Consider the following 27,047-nt stretch of genomic DNA (forward strand, 5'->3'; position numbering starts at 1 on the left):
GGCGGTCGGGAGGAAGGCGGCCGCCGAGGGACACGCGCACGCAAACGAGCCCCACCCCCGGCGTTTCCGAGTGTGACGTCCGACGTCGCTCGGCGCGCGCCTCAGATGACACGTCTTTTCCAGCGGCGTCTCCATGACGACGTTGCCTGCAAGGGGGTTGGACGAGATGACCCTCGTGGTTCCTTCCTGTTCTATGATTCAATCCTCTCGCATGTCCCTCGAGCGCCTCTTCGGATTCCTGGAGGGGTTGGTAGAATCAAGGTAGACCTACTACCACCTTTGGTGGGACTGATAGGGGGGGGGGGTGCAGCGATTTTGGCGGAAGGCTTCTGGTGACATAAATAAGATCTTAAAAGAAAACATTTTACTCTTGCCCAAATTGGTTTTTTTTTTTGAAGGAGAGAATATCAAGATACAAAAATTAAAAGATTTGTTAAATTACCTCCCCCCCCCCTGCAAGCCTACCGATTACCCAAAGATGGAGAACATTTTTAATTTAACACCACGTTATGGTGAAATAATATTTGGGAAATTGCATTACATGAGAAATTTCCTCGTCTTTTGAAAGGAAAAACCTCTTTAATCTTTTTGTTGGGATTTCATTGAATACATAAAAAAGAAAAATTACACTTTCCTCTTCCATAGCCGTAGGATAGGTAACATCTAACTGGTTGAACATAGTAGCCTTTTTATTGGTACTCCTTGTGTATCAGATGGTTTCTGTTATAGGTTTAGGCTTAGGTTTCCGTATACCTCATTCTCTCGTTCGCTATGATGGTACTCTTCATTTCTCTGTATCTTACTGCAAATACCGGTATACATTTTTTTTCTTGTGAATGTAACATCCCATGCCAGCCTTGGTTTGTTTTGGCTTGGTTTCGTTTTTATGCCTTTGTCATAGGAAGTTTCATTTTGATACTTGGGCTATGTGGATCAAATTAAACAAAAATATATTCTGGACAACAGAGATACCCAGCACAACACCCCACCCCTCCTCACACATAAGATTTGTCTGAAGCTCCCTTGTGCTTCACCTACACACCACTCTACAGAATATTAATCCAGAACTTATTTTAAGTAGAGAAGAGCAGCAAGGTAACTCCTTTCTTTTCCCCATCTGCCGCAATGCTCTTCCAGTTTCTGACTCATTGGCTTTATTATTTAAAATGTTTTAGACACCGAAGAAGCATGTAATAGAATCTTGTAAAAGCTAAAATGTGGATGGAGTGCATGTTGGATGTGTGGGAAACCTCACAGCATTCATTCTATATTGACAATCGAGCCAGTTTTTTATAATAAAAATAATAAAAATAAAAATAAATGGAGTTGCACACAATAATGCAATTCATCCAGAACTGCTTCCGACTTACGAGACATTGCTTCTTATTTGGGAAGTACCCAGGAAACATCTACCTTCATCAGTAATGACAGGCCATGGAAACTGAACCTGTTAAACTACCAACACAATTGAAACGAACAACATTGGTACTGGGTGTATCTCTGTAAACAGACATGTGGCTAAATTACTCTAATAAAAATGTGGCAGAAGAAGCCACACCTGTCCTATTTGTTATATTCTGAACATGTTTCAAGCATACTATTTGTTTCCAACAGAGTCAGGTTTTTATAAGGGCAATAAATTTCAAATCTCACAGGCACAACTAAGCAATTTTAGTTTTCTCTCCTGCAGTTAGCAACCAACTTGCATATTTGCTCCCTCTTTGGAAAGCAACAATGTCAAGGTGATAGATATGCTTCATTAGTACACAACAGCTTTAAACTGTGACAATTAAACAAAAAAACTTCCATACTAAAGCATTCTGAAAATGTTCCCCTGAATCCATTTTTATTTACTGTACATATGTTCAGTACCTGACTTGAACAGATTAATTAAAACAGATGTTTCATTTTGCATTAATGCTACTCCTCATTTCCAGAAAGAGGAGACAAGAGGACAAAGCTAGAAGAGCTGCAGGAGATCCATGACTGGATCTCCTGATGTTTCCTTCTCTCCAGTTCTTATTATGCAGCTGGGCAGGGTCCCAGCTTGCAGGGCAATCACCAGTTCTCTCTTAATCTTTCCACTGCAATAGAAAAGAGAGGACCCAAACAATTACCGCCCAGTCAGCCTGACATCAATACCAGGAAAGATTCTAGAGCAGATCATTAAGCAGTCTGTGAGCACCTAGAAAGAAACACTGTGATCACTAAAAGTGAGAATGGGTTTCTGAAAAATAGGTCATGTCAGACTAATCTGATCTCATTTTTTGACAGAATTACAAGCCTGGTAGATGAAGGGAATGCTGTGGATAGCCTATCTTGATTTCAGCAAGGCCTTTGACAAGGTGCCCCATGATATTCTTGTAAAGAAGCTAGTAAAATGCAGGCTAGACAATGCTACCATTCAGTGGATTTGTAACTGGCTGTCTGACCAAACCCAAAGGGTGCTCATCAATGGCTCCTCTTCATCCTGGAGAGAAGTGACTAGTGGGGTGCCACAGGGTTCTGTCTTGGCCCCAGTCTTATTCAACATTTTTATCAATGACTTAGATGATGGGCTTGAGGGCATCCTGAGCAAGTTTGCAGATGACACCAAATTGGGAGGGGTGGCTAACACCCCAGAGGACAGGATCACACTTCAAAATGACCTTAACAGATTAGACAACTGGGCCAAAGCAAACAAGATGAATTTTAACAAGGAGAAATGTAAAGTACTATACTTGGGCAAAAAAAATGAAAGGCACAAATACAGGATGGGTGACACCTGGCTTGAGAGCAGTACATGTGAAAAGGATCCAGGAGTCTTGGTAGACCACAAACTTGACATGAGTCACCAGTGTGATGCAGCAGCTAAAAAAGCCAATGCAATTCTGGGCTGCTTCAATAGGAGTATAGCATCTAGATCTAGGGAAGTAATAGTACCACTGTATTCTGCTCTGGTCAGACCTCACCTGGAGTACTGTGTCCAGTTCTGGGCACCACGGTTCAAGAAGGATACTGACAAGCTGGAACATGTCCAGAGGAGGGCAACCAAAATGGTCAAAGGCCTGAAAACGATGCCTTATGAGGAACGGCTTAGGGAGCTGGGTATGTTTAGCCTGGAGAAGAGAAGGTTAAGGGGTGATATGATAGCCATGTTCAAATATATAAAAGGATGTCATATACTGTAGAGGAGGGAGAAAGGTTGTTTTCTGCTGCTCCAGAGAAGCGGACACGGAGCAATGGATTCAAACTACAAGAAAGGAGTTTCCACCTAAACATTAGGAAGAACTTCCAGACAGTAAGAGCTGTTCAACAGTGGAATTTGCTGCCAAGGAGTGTGGTGGAGTCTCCTCCTTTGGAGGTCTTTAAGCGGAGACTTGACAGCCATCTGTCAGGAATGCTTTGATGGTGTTTCCTGCTTGGCAGGGGGCTGGACTGGATGGCCCATGGTCTCTTCTATGATTTCCTCAGTCTAGAATAGCTCCTTCCCCAAAGCTGTTGGGTTGGAGAAAGCATACAGATGCCCAATCACTGATCTCTCCTAGTATGACTCCAATGAATCCTCACAAACTATGTAATATGATACTGGGTACAGACTTAAGCACTGTGCAAAAACACTGCAGGGTTGTCATGAGGATAAAAAGGAGGAGGGGGTGTAGCTGTGCTTGAGCTCCTTGGAGCAAAATCAGGATACATGCAGGTATTTAGTAGCAAACCAGTAGTAATTTAAAAAGTAAAAGCATTTTTTGAACTTTTATATAAAATTTAATTCAGGGGTCCCCAGACTACGGCCCCCGGGCTGGATGCGGCCCAATTGGCCTCCCAATCCGGCCCGCGACGACCCCCGCTGCCCGCTCTTACGGCGCGCGGCGCGGCGGCGATCTTCAAAAACGGGTGGAAATCGCCGAAAATCCTTTGTGCACATGCGTATGGGCCTCTCCCGACCCAGAAGAGGTCATTTCCGGTGCACTTCCAGGTCGGGGGAGGCCCATACGCATGCGCAGAAGCGATTTTTGGTGATTTTTTTCCGACCGTGTGCGTGTGCGCATGCGCACGGGCGCGCACTCCCCCGCCTCCGGCCCGCTGCGCGCGCACTCCCCTGCCCTCCGCGCGGTCGGCGCAGCAGGCACCGGCCTGAAGCCCGGTAAGTCTGGGGACCCCTGATTTAATTCTTGCATGGTTGTGTGTTTCCTTCACACAAGACACACAGCAAATTCTACATGCCCTTGGATCTATAAAACGTGAACAAAAGTACATCCATAATATACTTTCTGCATAATTTTGGGGAGGAAGGCAGAGCATTTGGTGCAGAGATAGGCAAAGAGAACCAGAAGAAGAAAATGCCATACTGAATTGGACCCAAGACCCTCTAGTTTAGCGTTCTGAGTCTGGTAGTTGTTGTCAACCAGATTGCTCTGGAAAGGTCAGAGGTGCGGAATGAGTGACAGCTGTCCTATTTGTACCTGAAAGTCTGGTCATCAGAGGGAGTGGGCCTTTGCAGATGGGGGTTACCTTTAACTATCAAGGCTAATAACCATCGAAAGTTCCATCCTCTCCAAGTTTGCTGAATCCTTTCCAAGACTATTTATGTAGTAGCTTAAGTGGTGTGGCACATTGCTTTTCTATTAACTTACATAACTGTGCTGTGTGCTGGGCAACAATCATAGACCAGATTGTCCTGAAACAAGTCACTTTGCACTTAAATAAGATGACTGCCAGCTGCCTTTAGCGACTTTAAAAATTACCAAGTTATTACAAGAGGCTTTCAGCATAAATACCAAAAGGGGAAAAAAAGAAAACTTTTATTACTTAGTTCCAAATATTACATGCACTTTCCAAAAGTTAAACTCTTAAAACATTTTCAATAGCTTCTTGTCAGTTTGGAGGCAGCAAAGGATACCAGAGACAAATATTTTGAAAAAAGCATTTACAAAAATACATTGCACAAAGTCCTATCTCACGTCTTTAAAAAATAAGTTAGTGTTATGCAAAATATTCCCCACCCCGTCAACTTCCCCCATTTGGATTTATACAGGATAATTCTGATTTATATATTTAACCTACAGTTTATGAAACAGCTGTACAGGTTTTAACAAACTATTCTCAATAGGCCATTGGTTCTGTTTCTAGCTGAACTTAGGCGAGCAAATGGTCTTCTGGAAATAAAACTCTCTATAAATATTTGAGGACTCTTTGTGCAACATACATTAACTCTCCATCTTGTCGTTCCCAAAAGAACAATTATTATAAACTTTCCAAAAAAAGTGAAACGCAAGTTAAGAATTTCACACACCACCACTTTCAGGAATCTTTTTCCTAAGGAAGGTTTCTAATAATAATTCCAATTTAAAAGATGTCAAGTTGTTGGGGCATGCAACAAGTTCCATGTGTAACAAGAGCTCTAGGAAAACTTCCGTTTCTGTCCTGAAGTTCATAACCATGTTACTGTGTGGGTGTTTTTTTAAATAAACAGTTGTTTTGGGAGAAGTGGTGTCAAAACTTTGCCCCTGAGGTTTCAACAACATTCAATCTTGTGAAGTTTCCTCTGGCTTTCCAGAGATTAGCAGCAACCCCAGAATACCCAATGAGGCTTGGGATATTAAACTGCACAAAAGAGAATGTGTGAATAAGCCCCAGGGATGAAACATGGTTGCCTGTTGCCTCATCTGAGGTTTAGCATTTCTGGCATCATCCTTTTAATTCTGGTTCCACTTCCACTTCCTTATTATTTCCCATCGCTCAGCATCTACTCTTGTAAGCCATACTAATTCCATCCTGTTCAGGCCATTTCTTATTGATGAGACCTCTTTCTCCTTTATTCAGCATCTACTTCTGTTGATATTACGCTGTAACGCTTGGCCAAATTTGTACTTAACACTCACGGAAACCTTCTAATTCATTCAACTACTATTAGCTACTGTAACCATCAACTTGCTTAAAAGGAAAGTTTTTTTAAAAATCAAAATTTAAAGCCATTTATGTTTAAAACACCTGTTAATGATGCTTTTCTCTCTTGTTTTTCCAGTTTAGTTACCAGTCCGAATAGACTTCTGGCTCTATTCCTTTCCTATCTGTAACATTAAAACATAATATATTCTTACCAAATGTGTCTTTTAGCAAGATCTTCTTAGAAAATTTCAGATGAAATCAAAACCTTTCCCTCAAAAGCACAACACTGGTGTCAAATCCTGCTGAGAATTTAAAGTATGTGAAGTGGCACCAGGTCTGGGAGGTTGTGGCCAAAAGGCAATGCAGCAACTACTGGTGCCACACAAGTCTCCATCCCTTAAAGAAGGCTTGTGCTGGAACCACATGCAAACCCCGTCAAAGTGACTGGAAACTATTTAACTGCAGAATATGGTAAACTGCATCCACGGTTGTTGTTTTTAAAATCGTATAAGTGGGGAAGGTGAGCCCCCACAATGAAAACAGATTCCTAGCTGCCAAAAAAGAAGTTTTTAAAAAGCTTATATTGCAAAGTAATAAAATAGATATTTACTAGCTTGTTAACTGAGTTTTGCAAATGAGAGCGGTTGGCATGCAGTATTTTTCTTAGAATGAACACGATAAAAATATAAAGCTGTCTGGAAGGTACAAGCTGAGCATCTGAGCAAATAACCGTTTGGTTTGATATACAATTCTGTTGGCAGTCTTCTATACTTAGCCAAGAACTTGGAACCTGCAGCCCATCGTGTATCTTTTAAGAATTCCAGTGTTCCAGGCTTTCCCTTTATATACATATAAACAGAAAAAAATATACATCAAGAAGTTGGAAAGGGTACATAGGATTCATTCAGCAGGTCTCCCGTGCACTCTAAACCGATAGAGGCAAGTGTACTCTGTATGGCCCCAGTTAGAAAAAATTCTTAGCTCCACTATCTGGAATGGTTTTTCAGTTGTCTCCTAAAAAAATAAAGGATGAGGAAGAAGTTAGAACTTAGCAGATAACTTATTTTAACTTATTTTAAAAGTAATTTATCTGTAGAATAAATTCTATTGTTATGTTAAATGCTATGAATTCAGTCCAGCCCTTGTTAACCACATAACTCACGCCAGTTATTTCTTATTGCAATAAATTGGACTAAAAGGGTGCTTATGGTTGTACCCAAAACCTACTCACAGCATTCAATGAAATTAATGGACATAAGTTAGGGTGGTATCCAGTGCTAGTCCTACACAGAGTAGACCTGCTGAAGTCAGTGGATGTGAATAACTTAGGATTCTTAATTTCAGTGGGTCTCTTCTCAGCAGGACCTAGCAACCCTTAGTCATGTTCATTAACTTCAATGGGTTTACTTTGAGCAGGACCAGTATTGGACACAACCATTAGCTTTTCAGTATTTTGTCCTTAAAAGAAGCAGGATTACAATGTTGTATCAATAACTGTTGCTACAACTTCCTTTGCATTCAACTTTACATGCACTATTGCAGTCAAAATAGGTCAAAAATCCATCAAGCCCATGCAAAAAGGCGGGGCCAACAATTCTCCACAGATCAATTTATGTGATATTAGAGGAGGGGAGAATTTGCAGTTAGGGGAATTGAAATGCAAATTTCCTCCAGTTTGGAAAGCCTTGTGCTACTTTAAGATTTCTGTGAATGAGCAGTAAGTATGCTAGTAAAACTCTCTTTGGGCTTATATGCAAGACTGGAGCAAACCAGACTTTCACATTTTATTTGTCACATGCATGATGTAGCTTCTTTGCTTTACAGGAGCAAATCCAAAGTAATACCGGTACTATTTGCATTCCACAATTACATGTCAATGCCTCCAAGAGTGTAAAATAAAGAAGCCTAAAGGCAGATAGGCTTTGTACTAATATTGACATACCGTTACTTGAAACATCTGTAATGGCTCTCCATCTTGATCATAAATATATTGCCCAAGAAGTACGCCCTCTTGTTCATACTCACTTTCAAGACCCTGCCAACACAAATGTTTAATATTATTCTGAATTCTCACCAGAGAAGGTAACTATAAGATTCAGTTTTAATTTCAATCTCTCTCAGTCCCTACTAAAAGACAAGATCACAATAAAAGCAAGTAGGACACACAACATATCCCACATACACCATGAATATTTTTAGGATAAGAAAAATATGAATTTTCTACTTTGATTTCCACAAAGACCACCACGAAGTCTCAGGATAATTGCAATGTAAAATACTAGAAATGGCTGAAATGTGGTCTGTATGCAAGAGTAACCTTTATAAACCGCACATCTTGACTTTCTACTTTAATTTTAACACAAAATGTATTAGGTTGAAAGTGTGATCTCCTGTTCTTTTCATTTCTTTGTTTTACTGAAAAGTCTTTTATGTTATATATCTGGGTACACTGAAAAGCTAATTAGAACAGTCTGCTCTTACAGCTGCTTGTACATATGTCAAATACAGTTCCCAAGGGAAAAGTTCTGAAGCAGGCACATCAGGGACAGGGTAGGTGATAAATCAAGACACAGAGGTATAAATCTTACATATACTGAGAAATCCTTTGGAGCACTGGTAATATTGCCTGTTGGTGAAAGTGTTTTTGGTATGTGTTCCAGGGTGAAGGCTGTAGGGTAGATCATCATGGAAAGCCTGACAACCAGATATCCCTGTGATCCTTTGAAAGCCCAGCAGTTTCCAGGATACATGTCAGGCTTAAGGGAAGAAATAAAAAAAGTTGCAGTTCCATTAATAAGATCTGACATTATAACGTGAACAAAGCTTATACTGAGAAATTGCATAATTTCCTTAGATGGTGCATATCTTTTAAGTCATGTATCTCAGCAGCACAAAATTATGATAACGGAAGTTCAGCAACATAATAACGCCGCGTGGCATCATCATAAAAAATGTGAAGCAATTATAATCTGAAATAGCTTCCTTTAAGAAACCTGAGATATAACTTTGTTGCATAATTCAGTGGTTTTAAAACTTTCTACACTGTATTGTCTGTTTTGGGCAATCTACCTATTGAAAGGGATTTGTGTGCCATGTTTGAGGCCTGTTGGGTTTCACCATCATCTTCTCTAAACTAACTGTGTCTCCTAAAATAATTATCGGCTGGCCTTAGTTTGGTGTGATCTGTCTCCTTGTTTTGTTTTTAAGCTAGAATCCCCACAGTCTACTTGTAGATTTTATAGTTAAAAAGCAAGAGGTATGACTGATCTGCATTGTCACCCTAAATGTACTCTCTTTTTTAAGGACTGGATCAGGCTTCTAGTCCAGCATTCTTGAAAAAAACCACCACCACCTCAGGAGCCAACAAGCCATGTTCTGCCTTTTATCCAGACCTGCTGCATGCTCAATACCCCTGTACATGAACACTGCAGAATATGCATATTGGTGGGCAAGCAGTTTTACTAATCTTCTCATTGAGCACCCTGAGAAGTCACAGTCTTCCTGTGTGCACAGTTTGAAAACTACTGGTGTTTTTTACAATCTAGTGCATAAAAATTTATGAAATAGCTAACAAAAGCAGCTCAGTGTTGGGGCAATGACAACTGTCCTGGCTGTATAAGGGTATATATTCCTATGGAACAGCTATACTTCAAGAATGTGCACACACGGGACATACTAGATGTCAGAACTCATGACTGTAACATTGTTTCAGAAAGCAAATCAACATTTAAATGGCTTGGGTTCTGAAGAGTGCACAAATTTAGCTGCAAAGCATCTCAGTGGTAAGGAACTGAGCAACAGTCAACATACAAATGCACCTTCATGGAATTCTTGCCAGAGATTCTGGAAGAAAAGCTAACAAGAGATGGAAACTAAGTGACACCAAGGTTAGCTCATCCAATATTGGCACAAAATTCATTCTTATTCCATGAGCACAGACAGAAAGAAGCTGATGCCAGGATGCCAACAAGATGTGAGGAAGCCAAGATACTGCTGCACAAAGCAGAAATTACCTTTCCTGTTGACAGAGAAACCCTTCTGGACAAAAGCCTTGAGCAACTTGTGCCTTTAACAGGGAAAATATGTTTCCCAAGTGTTTTAAATATCACTAGCCTTTTAATTACCTGGATCACTACACGAGGAGATTGAGAGAAGTACCACAAAGGAATTCCAAAGAGACTAATTAGAGCTGTTTTGGTTTCGTACGTCTCTGAACAGCGAGTACTCAAAATACTGCCACCTTGAAGAAACAAGGAAACTATTCAGGTTTGTTAATAAGACAGTGCACACTTACTCTGCGTGTGCCTCTTCATTTTCAACCCTTGGCAGCCAACTATGCTTTGGTGGACTACAGACAGGGCAGCCAGCACAAACTCTAGCTGCTGGACAACAGTCTGTTTTCTCCTTTATAAAGCAGCACAGCCTCACCTTCCTTGCTCTAATAATCTAGAGTCCAAGGGCTGGTGGTACAGACAGAGCTGGCTTTTCCGCTCTTAACTGTGGTTGAGCAATTAGGAACTAGCTTTTCAAACATGTGCTCCCCCTTCTCCCACCTCTCCCCTTCTTGGCAGTGAATTATTTACATTCCCCCCCACCTGAACACTAGGCAAAAATATCCTATTTTTAAAAAATAATTCTTAAAAGCAAATTTACAAAGAAAAAGAAAAACAAAGGGAAAAAGTTAGGGAAAACAAAACCCACTGTTGGCTCACATTTAGGATACAATAATCATCCGTATATCCTTCTTAAATTAACCATATACATATATTGCTATAAGCCACCCAGATGTCCAAACAGGTATCTGTCTACACAAGATAGATTTTTAAAGGAAATAAGTTCAGCTAACAAGAGGAGTGCTAATCTCAACCATGACTCAACTGACCACGTTTCCTTTCTAAACCAGGTAGAAAGAGGTTTTCAGTTGGAGAATTTTAGCTTTCCTAGTGATTGATTTAAAGAACATTTTTAGATTCCCATAACTGCAGAATCAAGAGTGAATTCTTCTTTCCTCAATGCAACTAGCCGTTAATCTCCAAGTGTGCCCAGGCCATATTTCCCAAGCTGTCTCCACCCACTTTTCTTATGTCTGAGCTTCTTACACACAAACTCTATTAGTCTCTGAGCTAAAGCCTGTTATGGGATGAAGTATTCTATATTTATTTATTTATTTATTAATTTATTTTGGTGATTTATACTCCAGCCTTTTGACAAGTGCCCTGAAGGCATCTTACAAAACAAATCCATTTAAAATCAAGCAAAACTGGCACTGAAAACTACAAAATGAAACAAAAGAAGTAGCAAGTTATAATTAGTATAATTCTGTAGTACTCAAGGAGGGTGTGAAGCTGAGTGAGAAGTGTGGCCTGTGGCCTGGGGGAGAGATGGTAGAGGGTAAGGAGGGGTTGTGCCCTGCTGGTGAGAGCTCCAAGGGCCAGAAAGAGAAGCCTGGAATACTGCATTTGGCCCCCCCAGGCCCAAGGTTCCTCTCTGCTATTTTAGGTGGTAGTCAAATACACTCAGGGAAAAAGTTAAATGGTTTGGGGGCCACAACAGGAAAGACTCCAAGAGCCAGCAAAACTTACTATCTGTAATGAAGATCAGCGCAAAAAATTTAAATTATTTAAATGGTTGCTCAACACCTCTGGTTTAAGACAGGCAATATCCCCTCAGAACTTACCTCCAGATTCCAAGGCAAAGTCAACCATGCCAGTCTTGTCTTGTGAAAAGAGCTTCAGTGCATTATTGACAATAATGCGTGCTTGCTGCAAATATAGTAAGAAGAATATGAGAAATTGAGAGTAAGCACTGTATTTCAGCATTCTGACACACTGATGTCAAGTGCTTTTGCCATAGAATTATTTTATACAGCATTCTCTCTCTCTCTCTCTCTCTCTCTCTCTCTCTCTCTCTCTCTCTCTATATATATATATATATATATTCCCCAAAAAATGTCTCTCTGAATTAAGAAAAAGTTCATGCAACCAGTATAAGAATGTAAACAGAGGGTGCCTGTGACACCACCTGTTCCTAATGCCTACCAACTGTATTCCCAGTAGAGGGTGGGACAAAGAGGGCCTTCAAGGCCAATCTTAACTTTAAGGCTTGGGCAAACTAGTCTTTGAAGCAACATATGGGCAAATCTGGTCTTTGATGTGACAAAGCCTCAGGCGATTAAGTTTTAACCATCAATGCCAGAACTATGAATTGCATTAGTGTTCAATAGTACAAATTGTACTCCTGAGCAGTAACCAATACAGTCAATATGGAGGTGCTGTCCTCTTTATGAAATCCCATTCAGAATGAATGGGGCTGGTTTTCCTTTTTATGGCTGGAATTTTATTGATGTTTCTCTAGCTGCATTTTTAATTTTTAAGCATTCTAATCTGATAATTAGATTTTTAAATCATGTTTGTGTTTGTTACATTACCTTGATTACATTATTTAATTATATTGCATATCTACCTTGAGTGCCGCTCTTATTGGCAGAAAACGTGATATATAAATTTCAAATAAATCCTTCATCAGGATTTATTTTATATGCCTTTTATTTTTTCTTTCCAGCTTTATAACCCAGCAAGCCCTCAAGACATCACCTTCTCAGAATTGTACATAGACACTAGCCTAGGAATTTGTGTTGGGTAATAATTATCTGCAAATGACTAGATAAGGAAAGCTTTAAAAAAGAAGAAGAAAGAAGAGAAAGACCAACTTCTGCAAAGGCCAGACATTATTAACATGGGCAGAGGTCTACAAAATTAGGACTGGTATTGGTAGCAAAGCATTCGTTTCTACAAGCCAGCTGCAAAGTTCGTTCCCAACACGACATCACAGTCAGTGACTTGGATCCCATGTTATTGGAAGTGGATCTTTGTTCATGGGATGTTTCTAGTGGTTGAAAGTTGGGAGCAATGGCATGGGGATAGAGAGGCGATTTTGTTGATTCTCCCTTTCTCCTGCAGCACTCCTTGCAGGATCCTTCAGAACAGAATGAGGTGCGGCACAGAGAGAAAGAGGAATCACTGAAAAATTGCCTCCTTCACTTCTGCCAATGTGAGCTTCCACAAGTTCATAGACTCTTCCATTCATTGAAGAGTAACTTTGGATCCAAGGTATCATCATCTAATGACATTGATGAAATTATAATTATAATTTCAAATACTGGAGCAGGACTAACATTTCGTTCTGACAAAGTGAGGAACAAAGAACTCACATTAAAGTCAATTCACAAACTGTACTTAACACCACATAGACTATTTTACATGAGTACTGGTTCCTCGCCAAAATGTTGAGATGTGCTTGCATTTACGGTATGGTGGGATTGCCCAAAAGTTAAATGCTTTGGGGATGCAGTACTCTATGAAACTGGAACTACTATAAAATGCCAGGATACACCTTCTCCACAACTGGCACTCCTTAAAGACACTACAATGTACAGCAAGGAATTAGTTGGACACTCTATTACTGCAGCATGATTCAGAATTTTGCAATTGTAATCTGGATTATTCGTATGCAAAGGTATGGGACGCTGCATTATTTAAAAAACTGACATTCAAAGTAAGAGTCCTTAGGGCCAAAGTAAAAAAAAAAACAATACAAAATCATACCACACTAAATTAAATTTATGTTAATAGACAAAAACATGGACTGTCTCCATCTCCATCTTTTTATCATTTATCTAAAATATTTGCTCTTATCTTTCTCCTGCAAAACATTTCTAGTTAAAGATGAATGGCACTGTCTTAAAAATGAAATGCATAAAAGTGCAATCTAGAGTTTTAGTGGAAGTGTGCAATATTTTTCGTCTTACTTACCGCTTCTGTGATGCCTGAAATCCCAGCCTCATTCACAATGCTAGTTACAACCTCTGAAGTTGACTTTGTATTTGCGACAGACATGTGGAGAGTTATGTTCTTGAGGATGTGCAACTCCAGATCTTGTAACAAATTTTGCAAGTCACTCTTGCTCACAAATTTGGATGTTAGCCACTGAAGCAACGATTCTGGCAAGTCTCCTTGTTGGTTGCCAAAAAGCGTATTGACTGATTCTTTAACTTGGGCATCTACCTAGAAACATATCATATGGCAAGTTATATCACTGGCTTTGCATCACTTTCCAATTAGAATAATGTTCTCTTAACACCCATACTTATTTTAGTTTCCTGCTATTCCCAACAATCAGACTGCTGAAACATAAAAGTTGAGGTGCTTCAACATTATGTTTTAATACACTAAGTTAGGCAACAAACAATTCCCCTCTGTCATAGTCATTCGTGTTAACTATTCAAAAGAAACAAGTCAGAAATTCCACTGGGCTTCTGTAAACCCCTTCTGTGGGCCTAATCTGCCCTTTGGATCCCAGATCTACAGCCTTTAATCCCATTTACCATGATCTTCAAATGGAATGACAGAGAGAGCCAAAAGAAAATTCTAAATAACTATACGCCAGTGCCTGCCCACAGAAATTGAGTAGGCCAGTCTCCTGCTTGTAGACAGTCCTGTAAAGTCGTGAAACCAATTGCATCTTATGGTGTTGTATTTTGAGTAAGCTAAACAGACACAATCATATGCTACTCGGCAAATCAATCCCTCCAGGAATCATACCTTGGACACAAAATGCTTTCTCAGAACTGGGTGTACAAATACAACGTATTAAACTTCAATCAGGGAAGTCTCCTTTTGAACTTACCTTTTCATGAAGGGTATCCATTCTGTCGCAGCAAGTTTTCAAACCCTGTGAACTTAGCAGTTCTGATTTCATGTGAGCCAACTCAAGTTCTAGGTGTTTAATCTTGGATAACAGATGCTTGTTTTGTTCATCAGTGTCACTGATAGCACAAAAAGATAATAAAAGACAAAATTCAAACATCAGAACTATTAGTAACAGATCTAAAGGTAAAGGTAAAGGACCCCTGACAGTTAAGTCCAGTCGCGGACGACTCTGGGGTTGTGGCGCTCATCTCGCTTTACAGGCCGAGGGAGCTGGCGTTTGTCCGCAGTTTTTCCAGGTCATGTGGCCAGCATGACTAAGCCGTTTCTGGCGCAACGGAACACAGAAACCAGAGCAGCGCATGGAAACGCTGTATACCTTCCTGCCAGAGCAGTATCTATTTATCTACAGTCATACCTTGGTTTAAGTATGCTTCGGTTTGAGTACTTTCAGTTTAAGTACTCCGCGGACCCGTCTGGAAAGGATTAATCCACTTTCCATTACTTTCAATGGGAAAGTTTGCTTCAGGTTAAGTACGCTTCAGTACAGACTTCCGGAACCAACTGTGTACTTAAACTGAGGTACCACTGTATTTGCACTTTTTGGCGTGCTTTTGAACTGCTAGGTTGACAGGAGCTGGGACTGAGCAACGGGAGCTCACCCGTTGAGGGGATTCAAACAGCCAACCTTCTGATCGGCAATCCCAAGAGGCTCAGTGGTTTTGACCACCGTGCCACCCGCGCCCCTAGTAACAGTAAAAAAAACAGTACGCTGAAGTAAAACAAAATGAGCAAGTTTTTGGCAGAGAGATGTGTTTTCTATGTATGCAAGAGCATATTTGATGTGATAAACATGTTCCCTCTACTCCACTATGAACAAGATAAAAAAGCAGTAATGGAGATGAAGGTATGAACCATTCACACTTTGCTTATTATTCATCTGGGGAAATGTTCAAAGCCACCCAAAGTTCATATGATTCTTTGGAAATTTCTATACAATTCACAGCATTTTGTTGAATTTGCTACTATATGTAGGCATGAAACAAGACATTAAATTTCAATTGTTGTTTTAAAGTAGCATGGTGGGGAGAAAATGCTGAATTCCCTAACTGCATAGTTTCAGCACAAAGCAGCTGTAAGGTAATCAGCAAACAAACTGAATTTTGAAACTTTAAAATCAATTTTCTGAGCATATGGTTTAAGCTGGTGTAAAACAAGTATAGAATTAAAATAAGTCACCAGAAAGAAAATAAATTCTGAGTCAGTAGAATGATGGAATGATATTCCAGACTTATAGCAAGTTTTAGAATGTAATTTCAAGATGCAGTATAGTGACAACGAAGATCAAAGATTCAGTAGCTAAATCCACCTCCCTTATAGAGCCACCCACCCACCTTTAGTTCAGAGGTGTTAAAAGAAGAACAGCTATCATCTGTTTACAGGCTAGTTTTAACTGCTTAGTGGCAGAGTACTCAGTTCAAGGAACTAGCTGCAGCCATACCTCACTCTTTGTGCGTTGGTTAGCTCAAGTTCCTTTTGAATGCCCTGAAAAATAATAAAATGATTAAATTCACATGGAACCTCCTTATTCTGAACTACAGAAGAGATGCTGTGAAGAAAAGATTCCCATACAACAGAAACTTGGACTTGGAAAAAGTAGATGATGAGGAACCAATTTGCATACTTTCTAAACTCCATTCAAAATTTCTGATAGCAATTTTGACATATTCATGCCATGGTGGAATGGGGGCAGGTGAGAGAAAGTGGCAGAGGCACTGGACTCCAATTGGGACTGCATGTGACTTGGGGAAGAAAATTGCTCTTAAACTACTCGGTGGTGGTGGTTATTGTAATCCAGCTCTTATCCATTAACTCAACATATGGCTATGGGGGAAGGGAGTGCATTACAAGAAAGGAAGGCATAATCCTTCTTCCAGAGAAGAAGAAGAAACATTACCTGACATATGGAGATCCACATAACACTCTGGATCCCAAGACTGCAACTTGAGGTTACTAATCGTATTTTAACTAGGGCCTCTTTGCAAGTGAAAAATCCTTTCCTCTTTCTGTCTGATGCTTATCCAGCATAAATCTTGTTTGGTCAAACCAACTGTCTCCCATTATCTCAGCACATATCTTATTTTTTCATGCTTTTGAGAAATGGTTAAGAGTGCTAACTGCAATTTTTTAAAAAATGTTTCTTAATGCTGGAAAATAGATCTGCCTTCCAAATTTGAAAATTCTGGTTCTCACAACAAATTATACATTTGGCACACTTTTGGCCTTATGAGCATCTCATGGTATTTATCCTCACAACCATCCTGAGAAGCTAGTATGATTGAGAGATTATAAAATGCCAAAGGGTACCCCCAGTGATAAGCCCAGTATAATAGCCATTAAACTACCACTTTGTGCCCAAATACACCTCTTCCCATCTAGGCAAGCAAGAGGCATTACCAAAGTTCAAGGAGACATTCTGGCCAGGTGACCAATTAGAGAAGGGTTTGCAACAGCATCTCCAAAAATAGAGAGGCCTGAGGTTCCACACTTAAGATGTAACAGATTTCTCTTTTTCTTCTTCCCCTTCCCTAAGCATATTTGCTTGGAAGCAACCTGTAGATTTCACTGGGACTTACTTCCAATCAAGTATTCTTAAAATTACAGCCTTTGCTACTGAAAGAAACTCTTAAAGCAAGTCTTTCATTCTTTTCATTACCTCCGATTTTTCAGAGAGTTTTGCAAGGAGATCTTCTAAAGCTACAATGCGCCATTCATGTTCTTGGTGCAAGGTCAGAAAGTCACGCTTTAAAGATAAAAGAGAATAGTAATTTTGAAGCTTATTTCTCACAAGATCCCTCCCATATTTAATTATTGTATGGATTTTAACCACACAACCCAAAATAATATCTGTTCATCCCGAACAAGTACAATGACCATATGAGAGCTATTTAATGCAGTTTGAAAAGGTAAAGAAGCAAAATGGTATCATTTTAAAATCCATTCATGAAAAGCGTTATTTTCTTCCTTTAAAAGACAGTGATTCAACTCTTAAGCTAATCATAGGAACGTGTGTTAAATGTACTGCATGTTGGGCTTTATATCAAATAATGCATTTTTAATGTTACCACAACTCACATTTAAAATCTCAGTTGTGAAACACATCTTCTGGTTAAGCATATACATTTGGCTAAATGGAATTATAATGAAATGCTTCCAGTGAGAATGACGATAATGCAATCTGCTAAACTATTATCATGTGCAAGCTGAAAACACTTGTATCCCACCCACACAAGCTCTCATTTCCCATGTCAGTTCTAAACAGCCTCCTACAACAGAAGCGTTATTGAGTATTTGAATGACAAGTTTGTAATGATCACATTAAAACTCCCAAGTTTTAAGAAACAGTTCCAAACAAATTACCTCTGGGTGTGGCGTTTCATCAGGTTTCATTTCTTTAATATGCTGGCCCACCACATTTTTTATGAGTGTCAGCATTTCACTTTTGTCATTCATCTGGGTAATTTGATCTTGAAGGCTTTGCAGGAGAAGTAGCATTTTACTATATTCTTCATCCCGATGATGCCATCTCTTAGACATAAAGGCCATTTTCTTTTCCAGCTCTATCACACGATCTGCATCAAATACCTTCATAGTTTCCTATAAAATGTTTAAGGGTATTTATTCATTTATACTCCAGCTCTGTTCTAAAAGATTCATAGTGGTTTACAATAACAATAGCTCACAACTGCAACAAATTAAAGCTGTAAAAAAAAAACCCTTAAAACAAGCTAGAGCAGCAGACTAAAGTAGCAGCTGCAGTTAATCCTGAATAATAAGACCATTCAGAAAAGATCCAATGAAATAAAATTGTCTACACTGTTTTGCCTAAAAACAGGCAGTGATAAGAATGGCATACCTCTCTTGGGAGTTTATTCCAGATTTTGGGATTAATTCTCATTATCCTCAAAGCAACAAGTGATAAAATATAATTTAAGACATGGATTTAAAGGATACACTGCACACGGGGAGGAGTCCAAAGGTCATCCATTGGGGAAGGAGCTTTTTAAAAAACAAAACAAAACAAAACAAAACAAAACAATGCACTATGCATATTGATGAGCTATCTATCAAACCAACACAACTTGTGAAGCATCAAGCCAGCCTCGTGCTCTGGGGTTTCAAAAAGAGAGAGTCTGTCAGACATCTGGAAAGTCAAGACAGGCCTGCACAACAGGAACAAAATAATATGGCCAGAGCGCTTGGTTGTATCACTCCCAACCCTCCACAATATTGGCAGGTATTCATTTGCAGATGGATAGACCAAAGGCCATCATCTAATAGGAAAGTGAGCAACATCTGGAGCCCCTTAGCATTCACTTGCGAAACAAAAAGCCTTAAGACACATGTTTTTTAAAAGCACTTACATCAGGGTATGGAAGAGTATAAGAGGCATCGGGCTGAGGCTCAATAATATTTGCAGAATCTTCCCAGCTGTGTATTCTGTGTATGCCCGTCCAATTCAAAGCTGGCAATAATGAAAGGAAACCTTCGGTACCCCAGTGCCATAATCCTAAAAGAAAGGCAAAAAGGGGGTAAAGATAAAGATCTTGATAACAGGAAATCCTCATATTTTTTTCTAAAGTAAGTTCGACAAAATAATCCAACTTTAATTTGGCATTAATCATTAAATTAATATCTTTGACCACAGTCTATATCTGGAGTCACCAAACTTTTTCAGCAGGGGGCAGGCCACTGTCCCTCAGACCTTGTGGGGGGCCGGACTATATTTTTTTTGGGGGGGGGGAATGAACGAATTCCTATGCCCCACAAATAACCCAGAGATGCATTTGAAATAAAAGCACACATTCTACTCATATAAAAACACCAGGCAGGCCCCACAAATAACCCAGATACACATTTTAAATAAAAGGACACATTCTACTCATGTAAAAACACGCTGATTCCCGGACCGTCCGCGGGCCAGATTTAGAAGGCGATTGGTCCGATCTGGCCCCCAGGCCTTAGTTTGCCTACCCATGGTCTATATCATTTCTCAATGCAGATATGAAAACTATGGGAACTCAAGAGCAACAGGGAAGTGCCCTGACTCACTTGGAAAGCATATGTGTTGCACGCGGAAGGCCTCAGTTACGATCTCCAGCATCTCCTGATAGGGCTGGAAAAGCCCCCTGTCTGAGATCATAGAGAATCACTGCCAGTCAGTGCAGACGTAGAGAGTGATGTGGACCAATAGCCTGACTTAGAATAAAGGAGCTTCCAATGTTCCCAATAAATCCCAGGGCCCATGCCCTCCAATAAATTAATGATTTCTACCAATTCTGCTACTTAAACTTAAAACCTTCCAGTCATCCCTCTATATGAAGTGCTATTCTACATCATTATTGTACTTAGACTCTTCTATTGCTACAAAGATTCACCATATGTGTAGCTGGGCACACTCTTAACCTTCCAGCTGTGGTGCGAGTGGACCACACCTACATGGATTGGATGCTGGGCTCTGCAATGAATTATTTATAATTGTGGCTCACCAGGTACTAGGTATGTGTACACACACACACTTCCAGACCTAGGCAAGCAGGAAAAAAGGCTGTTCAAGCTTTTAGATAAGTGTTTCCCAAACTTGGGCCTCCAGTTGTTTTTGGACTACAGTTCCCATCATCTCTGACCACTGGTCCTGCTAGCTGGGGATGATGGGAGTTGTAGTCCAAAAACAGCTTGAGATCCAAGCTTGGGAATTATTCTAGATCTGGGATGTCCAACCAGTTGATCGCAATCGGCCAGTTGATCGTGGGGCGTTCCTGGTCGATCGTGTGATTCTGATTGAGCGACACACACACCCCAAAAAACCACAACAACTTTGGTGAAGGCTCCCCCCCAAAAAGCCCAACAACTTTGGTCAATCCAATGGGTAGATCACTGCCAGTGTTTTTATAGTGGAAGTAGATCACAGTCTCTTGGAAGTTGGACATCCCTGTTCTAGATGAACCAGTGTTATGTGGCTGGTTGGCTGCATTCAGTCTGAGTGGGCCACACATGTAGGCTGAATACACACAACCCTATAAATAGGTAACCTAGATTAGTAAGATTTCAGGCTCATTCTACTGATACATTTCCGCCTACCTAGCAACAGCAATAGCGGGAGGAGAAACAACAGCAGTCTGAATATCTTTGGAAGGCATCTGGAAAATAGATAAAGGAATTTCACTGCAATTAGCTCACTGCCATTAGTTGCCGGAACATGTAACGTATAACCGAAAATTTCAATTCCATTACTTAAGCTCTTTATGACCATTATCTATAACAATGCCCACATTATGAAGATAGTTTTGTAACTCATTCAGAGAAAAAACAGCAGCACATATTAGATTACAGGCCACAATCTAGAACAGTTTAGATTTGCCCATAAGCTTAAAAGGTGCCTAGGAGGACTTTTCTCTCTTGAACAGTGACTTGGCGTGATGTACTGCAAACTGCCTCTGGAACTCACTGATGTTCTCAACAGAAGCTTGTGTTCCAGTCCTGATGGTCGCAGAAAATAAATTGCATGGATTTTAGGATTGTGGCCATTATCTCTCCTCTGTGTTATAAAGTCAATTTAAAAAATAAATTTAGAGAAGTGATGTGGGATGGAATTTTTTCCACTGCTATATTCATCCATGGAAAAGTTTCCATTTGTGAAATACATTACTACAGTCGTACCTCGGGTTGCGAACACCTCGGGTTACGAACAACCCGGGTTACGAACTGCGCAAACCTGGAAGTATTTTCGGCGCGTGTGTGTGCGCAGAAGCGTGCACGCATTTGCGCATGCACAAAGCGCGAAAATAGCGCTTTGCGCATGCGCAAAACGCCGTTTTCGGGTTACGAACTTTTTGGGTTACGAACTGCGATCCGGAACGGATCACGTTCGTAACCCGAGGTACCACTGTACATACATTTTTTAAAAAAATATAATGAATTAATACAAGTGAAACTGAGCAACTGGAATGGAGACAGGAAGCTCTTAGAGCATGGCCAAATTAATTTAACCAGTTTCATTGCTAACATTTTCTTTCTTTAAAAAGATTTGCCATCTTTGTAAATACTTACAAATATTACAATAAACTGAAGTTTCCAAACAAAGAATTTGTTTGATTTGAATTTGTTTTTATGTACATTAACTATGCTTTATTTTATTTTATTCATTTAAAATAAGATATTTTAATTCAAATACTTTTGGGGGGAAACTTCCAAGATATTTATGTTGGCATTGCCGGGCAGGGGCTAACGGTGAGTCTGCCCCCAGGCACGCCGGTGTAATATGCGACTGTCCTCCGTGTCCATGAAGAATAGCACACACAGATAAAGAGAGCCATAAAGTATATTTGCTGCTACTTTATTTAGGGCCATATACAGAATAAAACTCTGCTGCTGAGAGTATAAAGACAGAGCTCGGCATCTTGCTTCCAGTCACATCTAGAACCAGAAGTGAAAGAAAGAAGACACAAAAACATCATGTGGGAAGAAAGGAAGATAAACACAGCTTCCTTTCCCACAGGAAAGTCAGACACACAATCCATACCATTCCTCACTGCTTGAGCAGTTCGGTGTACAAATATCCCAACAATTTATACAGCAAGGGAAATTAACATGGCATACTTTTTTAGTTTTGGTTACTAAAATAAAATAATAAATCTCTATCTATCTATCTATCTATCCTAAATTGGATCCCAATCTGCTCAGGGTAGCGTTGTTCTTTCAAAGAAAATCTACCACTTTGTCTTAAGAAGCGCAGTATTGAAACTAGGAGGCAACTTCTTAGCCTAGCTTGCAGAATTTAATAACCACCAAGCAAGCTCAGCAAATTGAGTGCTTTCCAATTCACATGGTTCGTCATAACAGGAACAAGCAGCAGCAAGCCTCAGCCTGTGTGCACCCTGGCACCCACAACATAGCTGTGAAGGCAGGACACTTTCATTTCCATTTTCAGCTACCATCAGTATAGCATTACATCTGTAACCTAATCGGTGGTTAACTATGGCTTGTTGAAACATGTCATTTTTATAATCAGTGGTTTGAAGCTGACTTATTTCAACCAACAGCAATAGGATTAAATATTAAAATTAATCACCGTTTGTCCTTGACAAACTGTGGTTGATTTAAAACGAAAGTGAAAGTTTCCAATCTGCTTGCAAGCACATCATGGATTGGAGGGAGAACATTTGTGTCCAAGACTCCCTGCGCTTTGTAATAATCTAGTGGTTTGCCATAATGTATGAACCAGCTGAAAAATGAGACTGTATCATCTTTAATCCAATTGTTTCCTGTGATGAAATTGTGATGAAGAAAACTGATCTACAATCATGGCTCTTCTAAACACATGGTGATCAAATTCTGTTAAGAAAAGCTTACAAACCTTGTAAGAAGGAATACATTCAGCAAAGAAATCAGAGTAACAAGTTGATACCATCCAGTCCCAAGCCACCAGAACACTCCTGCAGCTGCCTTCCCTAGATGAGAACAAACAACGCTGGCTGAATTGGGAATGTAAGATAATCACCGAAGACAATAGTTTTCAAACGTTTGGGTCTTCAGGGAAACTTTTCCAAATCAACATGTCTGCAGGGAATCCCTGTAAGGAAATATTCTATGCCACATCCTCCGTTCACACAGACACTGGCTAGGCCTGCAGAGCTTGGCCACTATCATCCATGAACCAAGATGCACCCAAGAAGATAGCCAACATGGCCCTGTAGCTTCACACTGCAGGGGATGCTCTGTAATGTTGGGTGAGTGGCCTCTTGGGAAAGTTTGTCCACCATTACGCATCTTTTCATTGAGGAGATCTAAGCTTCCCTGAAACACAGTTTGAAAACCACTGCCTTAGGAGGACGAGCAGAAGCAACAGGGGAGTGCTGTAGAAGAATATTATATGACATGCAGATTTTGGGAGTAAATGAGTATTGGCAAATGACCACACACATGCAACATTAAAATCAGTCCATAACACATCATATTACAACCTATATTTGTAACCTGAAATGTCACACACACACGCACAAAGTCATGCAGCAGGGAGTAGCAACTTAAGTCTGACAATTTACAAAAGATTGTGCATGCTGAAGCTGCATTCTTAATATGTACTTAGTGTGTCAATGAAACCCCTTGGGGAATGAGATGAAGTAAGATGCCCAGGGGTCAGTTTCTCTATTTCTGAGAGCAGCCCTCTGTTTTCGCAACTAGCTAATTCTGCCTTGCAATACTGGAAGCAGGCACACTGTATCAGGTATGCCGGGTTATTAATAAGCTGTGAACACAACCACGCTACAGATGTTAGCATTAAGCAAACAATGATGGAAAAACCAAAAGGATGCTTGAAACAAGTTCATTTCCTACATGAAAAGCACTTCAACATAGGCAACAATGTGAAAACGAAGCCAGTCTACACAGTGGCGGAGGAAGGGGGGGTGCGGGCCACTCGGGTGTCATCACTGAGGAGGGTCACAAAAATATGAGGGTGTTTTTTAAATAAAACAACAACAACCTGGGCTCACAAAACTTTTTAGTTCCGTCAACAAACCTAACGAAACGCGAGTGGCACTGGGCGCCACACTGTGGGGGCCGGAATTTACTGCGGTGCCTGCAGCGTGTGCCAGCCATACGTCTCTCCTGGGAGTGATGTGATGGCTTGGGTGCCTGCAAGTTCCACGCTGCCTAAAACGGCAGCGTGGGTCTTGCGCCTGCCCACCGCCTCTCCCTCAGCCACCCTACAGCTGAGGGGGAGGCGGCAGAGAGGCTCCATGCAGCACGCCCTGCCCCCAATAGGCAGCTCGCGCCGCCCCCGGCTGCATGACGTGCGGACTGCCCCCGGCACCCGAGGGTCTAGCTACGCCACTGAGTCTACACACAAGTTTCATCCTCCTTTCCAAATAAAAATGCTGGACATTCAGGAACTAAGAAGGCGGAGGTGTATAGGACAATGGAGAACACTTGTGACCTTTTGTTCATAGCAGGGCTAGTGCCTGCAGGAAACAGAAAGTGGTTGGTTCCTCCTGATCTCGGGACTGTTTAGGTAGGTAGTTCTATACAGAGATTTCTGCCTATTGAAAGCCTTCTTTCCAAAGCCCATGCCTCATCAGGTGTACTGATGGTGCAAACAAGCCCCATGGCACTTACAGGAAGTGCTTTTTGTGTAGGAAATGTTTCTGTGTAGCATTTGAAGCTGCCCTAAGGATCACAAATCCAGGTTAAATCAGCTGATCACATCTACTATAAGATGCCAGTATGCTTTAAAAGGCAGAATACTCATGCAAAAGCATAAACATACACACACAAAATCAATAGTAACCTGGAGACACAACGGCTAGCCAAAGGAGTGACAAAATCTTCCTGGACACAAACCATCCTGCTGTTCCCATTCTTTGTAACATATGTAGCAAGAAGTAACCTAATATAACACAGATGAATATGAACACAGAAAATGGGGAGCATCTTCAATTAAAAACACTACCATTTTAAAACACTCTGGGATTGTTGTTGTTTTATATCCACATAAAAAATATTTTATTAGCATTACAGCAGAGAAAAACTGGAACTAACATTATAAAGAAACATTGGATTTGATAATTCAACAGGCTCTACTTTCCATGGGTTTACTACCATGCTTTTTTTAATAAACAAGAATGGTTTTGAGAGAGAATACTACTTCACTGAGTCATACTGCTAAGCAGCATGCCAAAACATGGCAAAGCAACGCACTTCCACCTGCCTCTTTCTGATATCATTTGTTATTAAAAGACTGCATTTATTAGGTGTAGATCTATTTTAGCTAGAAGATTTTTGGGGGGCCCCCCAGAAACTCTCTTCTCTAAGATTATTGTTCCGCATCTGTAACATTCCATTTTAGCACAATAGCACAAGCTATTTTATTCTGCCTTCCTAACAGTTCTGCAACATATGTAGAATGAGGATTATCTGTTCCAAGCTTCCTTCATGACAAGGGTCAACCTAAACTCATAGCAAGAGGTGATAAGAGGTGTTGGCTGACACAAGCAAGTCACTCTAATCTACTTTGCAAGAAAGCTCTAAAAACAACAACAGCGAGAGCAATTAACAATGAAGAGATTGTGATGATGAGAGCGAAAGAAATCAAAATACGAAAACAAAATGGTGCAAGTCAACCTGGGTAAGAAAAGATGTGCCAAATGGTCCTTGCTACTCTTTTAGACCTTGAGGATTGCATGTGGGCTGTTGTGTGTGTTTCAAGGTGTTTCTTCCCCTTACAGTCATCACCTGTTGGTTGTGGTAACAATCAATTAATATAACACATTCAAGAAGACAGTGGTGTGCCAGATATGTCACAGAAATTTATTTCCCCCCAGATTCCTCCCCCAGAATCTTGGTGTGCTTTTGCCTTTTGTCTATAGAAATAGGAGCAGGCAGCAATGCAGTGGGGGAGAGGCAGGCATGCCACAAACCTCTGTGGTCTGTATCACTTGACACATTCATGCTGCAGATTCGCCACCCAGACAAATAAAATTGAATCCAATAGACAGTTGCATATATAAAGACAACTGTTAAAAAGCAATTGATAATAAAGCTTAGAGAGGTAACAGAGCAAACAACTGGAACTTCCTGCAAGTGCAGGATTAATCATGGCCAAGATACATTGCTTTTCCAGCTTCCACAAAAATACGGAATATCCCTGCAAAAGTCAGTTTAACAGGGTTGTTATGACAAAATGGGAATGCCACCATGTATGCTACCTTCATCTCCTTTAAGGAAAGGTGGGATTTAAATGCAACAATAAATAAAATAATACTTACACATTGATTCTCCATTCATACCTAGGTGGCCATCTTCCCTGAGAAATTCTTTTACATTCATGCTTCCACAGTAGCTAGAGTGAGCTGCAGCACAAGAAAAACAAATAATTTAGAAGAACAAAGATTTTCACAGGCTACAAAAACAGAAAATACAGCCCAGAAAGGTCCAACAGCAGGCACAATGTGTCCACTGCAATCTTTTGATTTCTTTGCACAGCATCTTTCACAGATAAACTGCAACGTGACATGGAAAGTCACCTTATTTACGAAAGCAGCTCACCACCCCACACTCAGAAAGGAGAAAAAGGGGACAGCACAAGTATCTTTGGAGTAGTGTGGTGAAGAAATACAAACATAAAGACCCTCAGGGTGTGCCTATTTTAAGACCAGCTGTTCTTTGGATTGTACCCATATATACAGTACCCCAGTTTGAACATAGCTGACAGCAAGTAAATTATTCTCTTTTGTTAAAAGGTAGTTGAGGTCCTAAGAAACTCAACCCAGAAGGATGTTTAAGTTGAACTAGCTAGGATGAGCTATGTTCCATCTTAGTTTCTTTGCCGGGGGTGGTGGTGCTGCTCATGAATTCTGCTAGTCTGCATTTCTAAAGCTACTGTATTTATATTCCTGGGTGATAGTTGCTTGC

General features: G+C 40.4%; 1 protein-coding gene and 1 long non-coding RNA gene across 13 annotated transcripts in view; one reads left to right on the forward strand and one right to left on the reverse strand.

The window, feature by feature from the left end:
• Positions 1–13: 13 nt before the first annotated feature.
• LOC148683703 (uncharacterized) lies at positions 14–13,641 on the forward strand. The gene is made up of 2 exons (XR_015946867.1): positions 14–261; positions 12,433–13,641. It is a non-coding gene; the product is annotated as an uncharacterized LOC148683703 (long non-coding RNA).
• Positions 4,769–27,047, reverse strand: part of SUN1 (Sad1 and UNC84 domain containing 1) — a 54,627-nt gene continuing 32,348 nt past the window's right edge. For 10 of the 12 annotated variants that reach the window (XM_088657063.1, XM_035132248.3, XM_088657062.1 and 7 more), the window contains 16 exons: positions 26,402–26,485; positions 25,758–25,868; positions 24,925–25,023; positions 22,993–23,086; positions 20,718–20,776; positions 19,001–19,146; positions 17,997–18,233; positions 17,293–17,379; positions 16,078–16,121; positions 14,557–14,695; positions 13,683–13,934; positions 11,549–11,633; positions 9,996–10,111; positions 8,460–8,627; positions 7,814–7,906; positions 4,769–6,885 (listed from right to left, as the gene is read on the reverse strand). In XM_088657063.1, the coding sequence (XP_088513189.1) occupies positions 6,772–6,885; positions 7,814–7,906; positions 8,460–8,627; positions 9,996–10,111; positions 11,549–11,633; positions 13,683–13,934; positions 14,557–14,695; positions 16,078–16,121; positions 17,293–17,379; positions 17,997–18,233; positions 19,001–19,146; positions 20,718–20,776; positions 22,993–23,086; positions 24,925–25,023; positions 25,758–25,868; positions 26,402–26,485 (1,928 nt within the window). In that variant the 3' untranslated portion in view covers positions 4,769–6,771. The remainder of the gene's footprint in view (positions 6,886–7,813; positions 7,907–8,459; positions 8,628–9,995; positions 10,112–11,548; positions 11,634–13,682; positions 13,935–14,556; positions 14,696–16,077; positions 16,122–17,292; positions 17,380–17,996; positions 18,234–19,000; positions 19,147–20,717; positions 20,777–22,992; positions 23,087–24,924; positions 25,024–25,757; positions 25,869–26,401; positions 26,486–27,047) is intronic. The other 2 variants (XM_035132251.3, XM_035132246.3) reach the window with 1 other exon arrangement.

This window comes from Zootoca vivipara, chromosome 13 (genome assembly GCF_965207765.1).
Source record: "Zootoca vivipara chromosome 13, rZooViv2.hap1.1, whole genome shotgun sequence".
In the NCBI taxonomy this organism is placed as follows: Eukaryota; Metazoa; Chordata; class Lepidosauria; order Squamata; family Lacertidae; genus Zootoca; species Zootoca vivipara.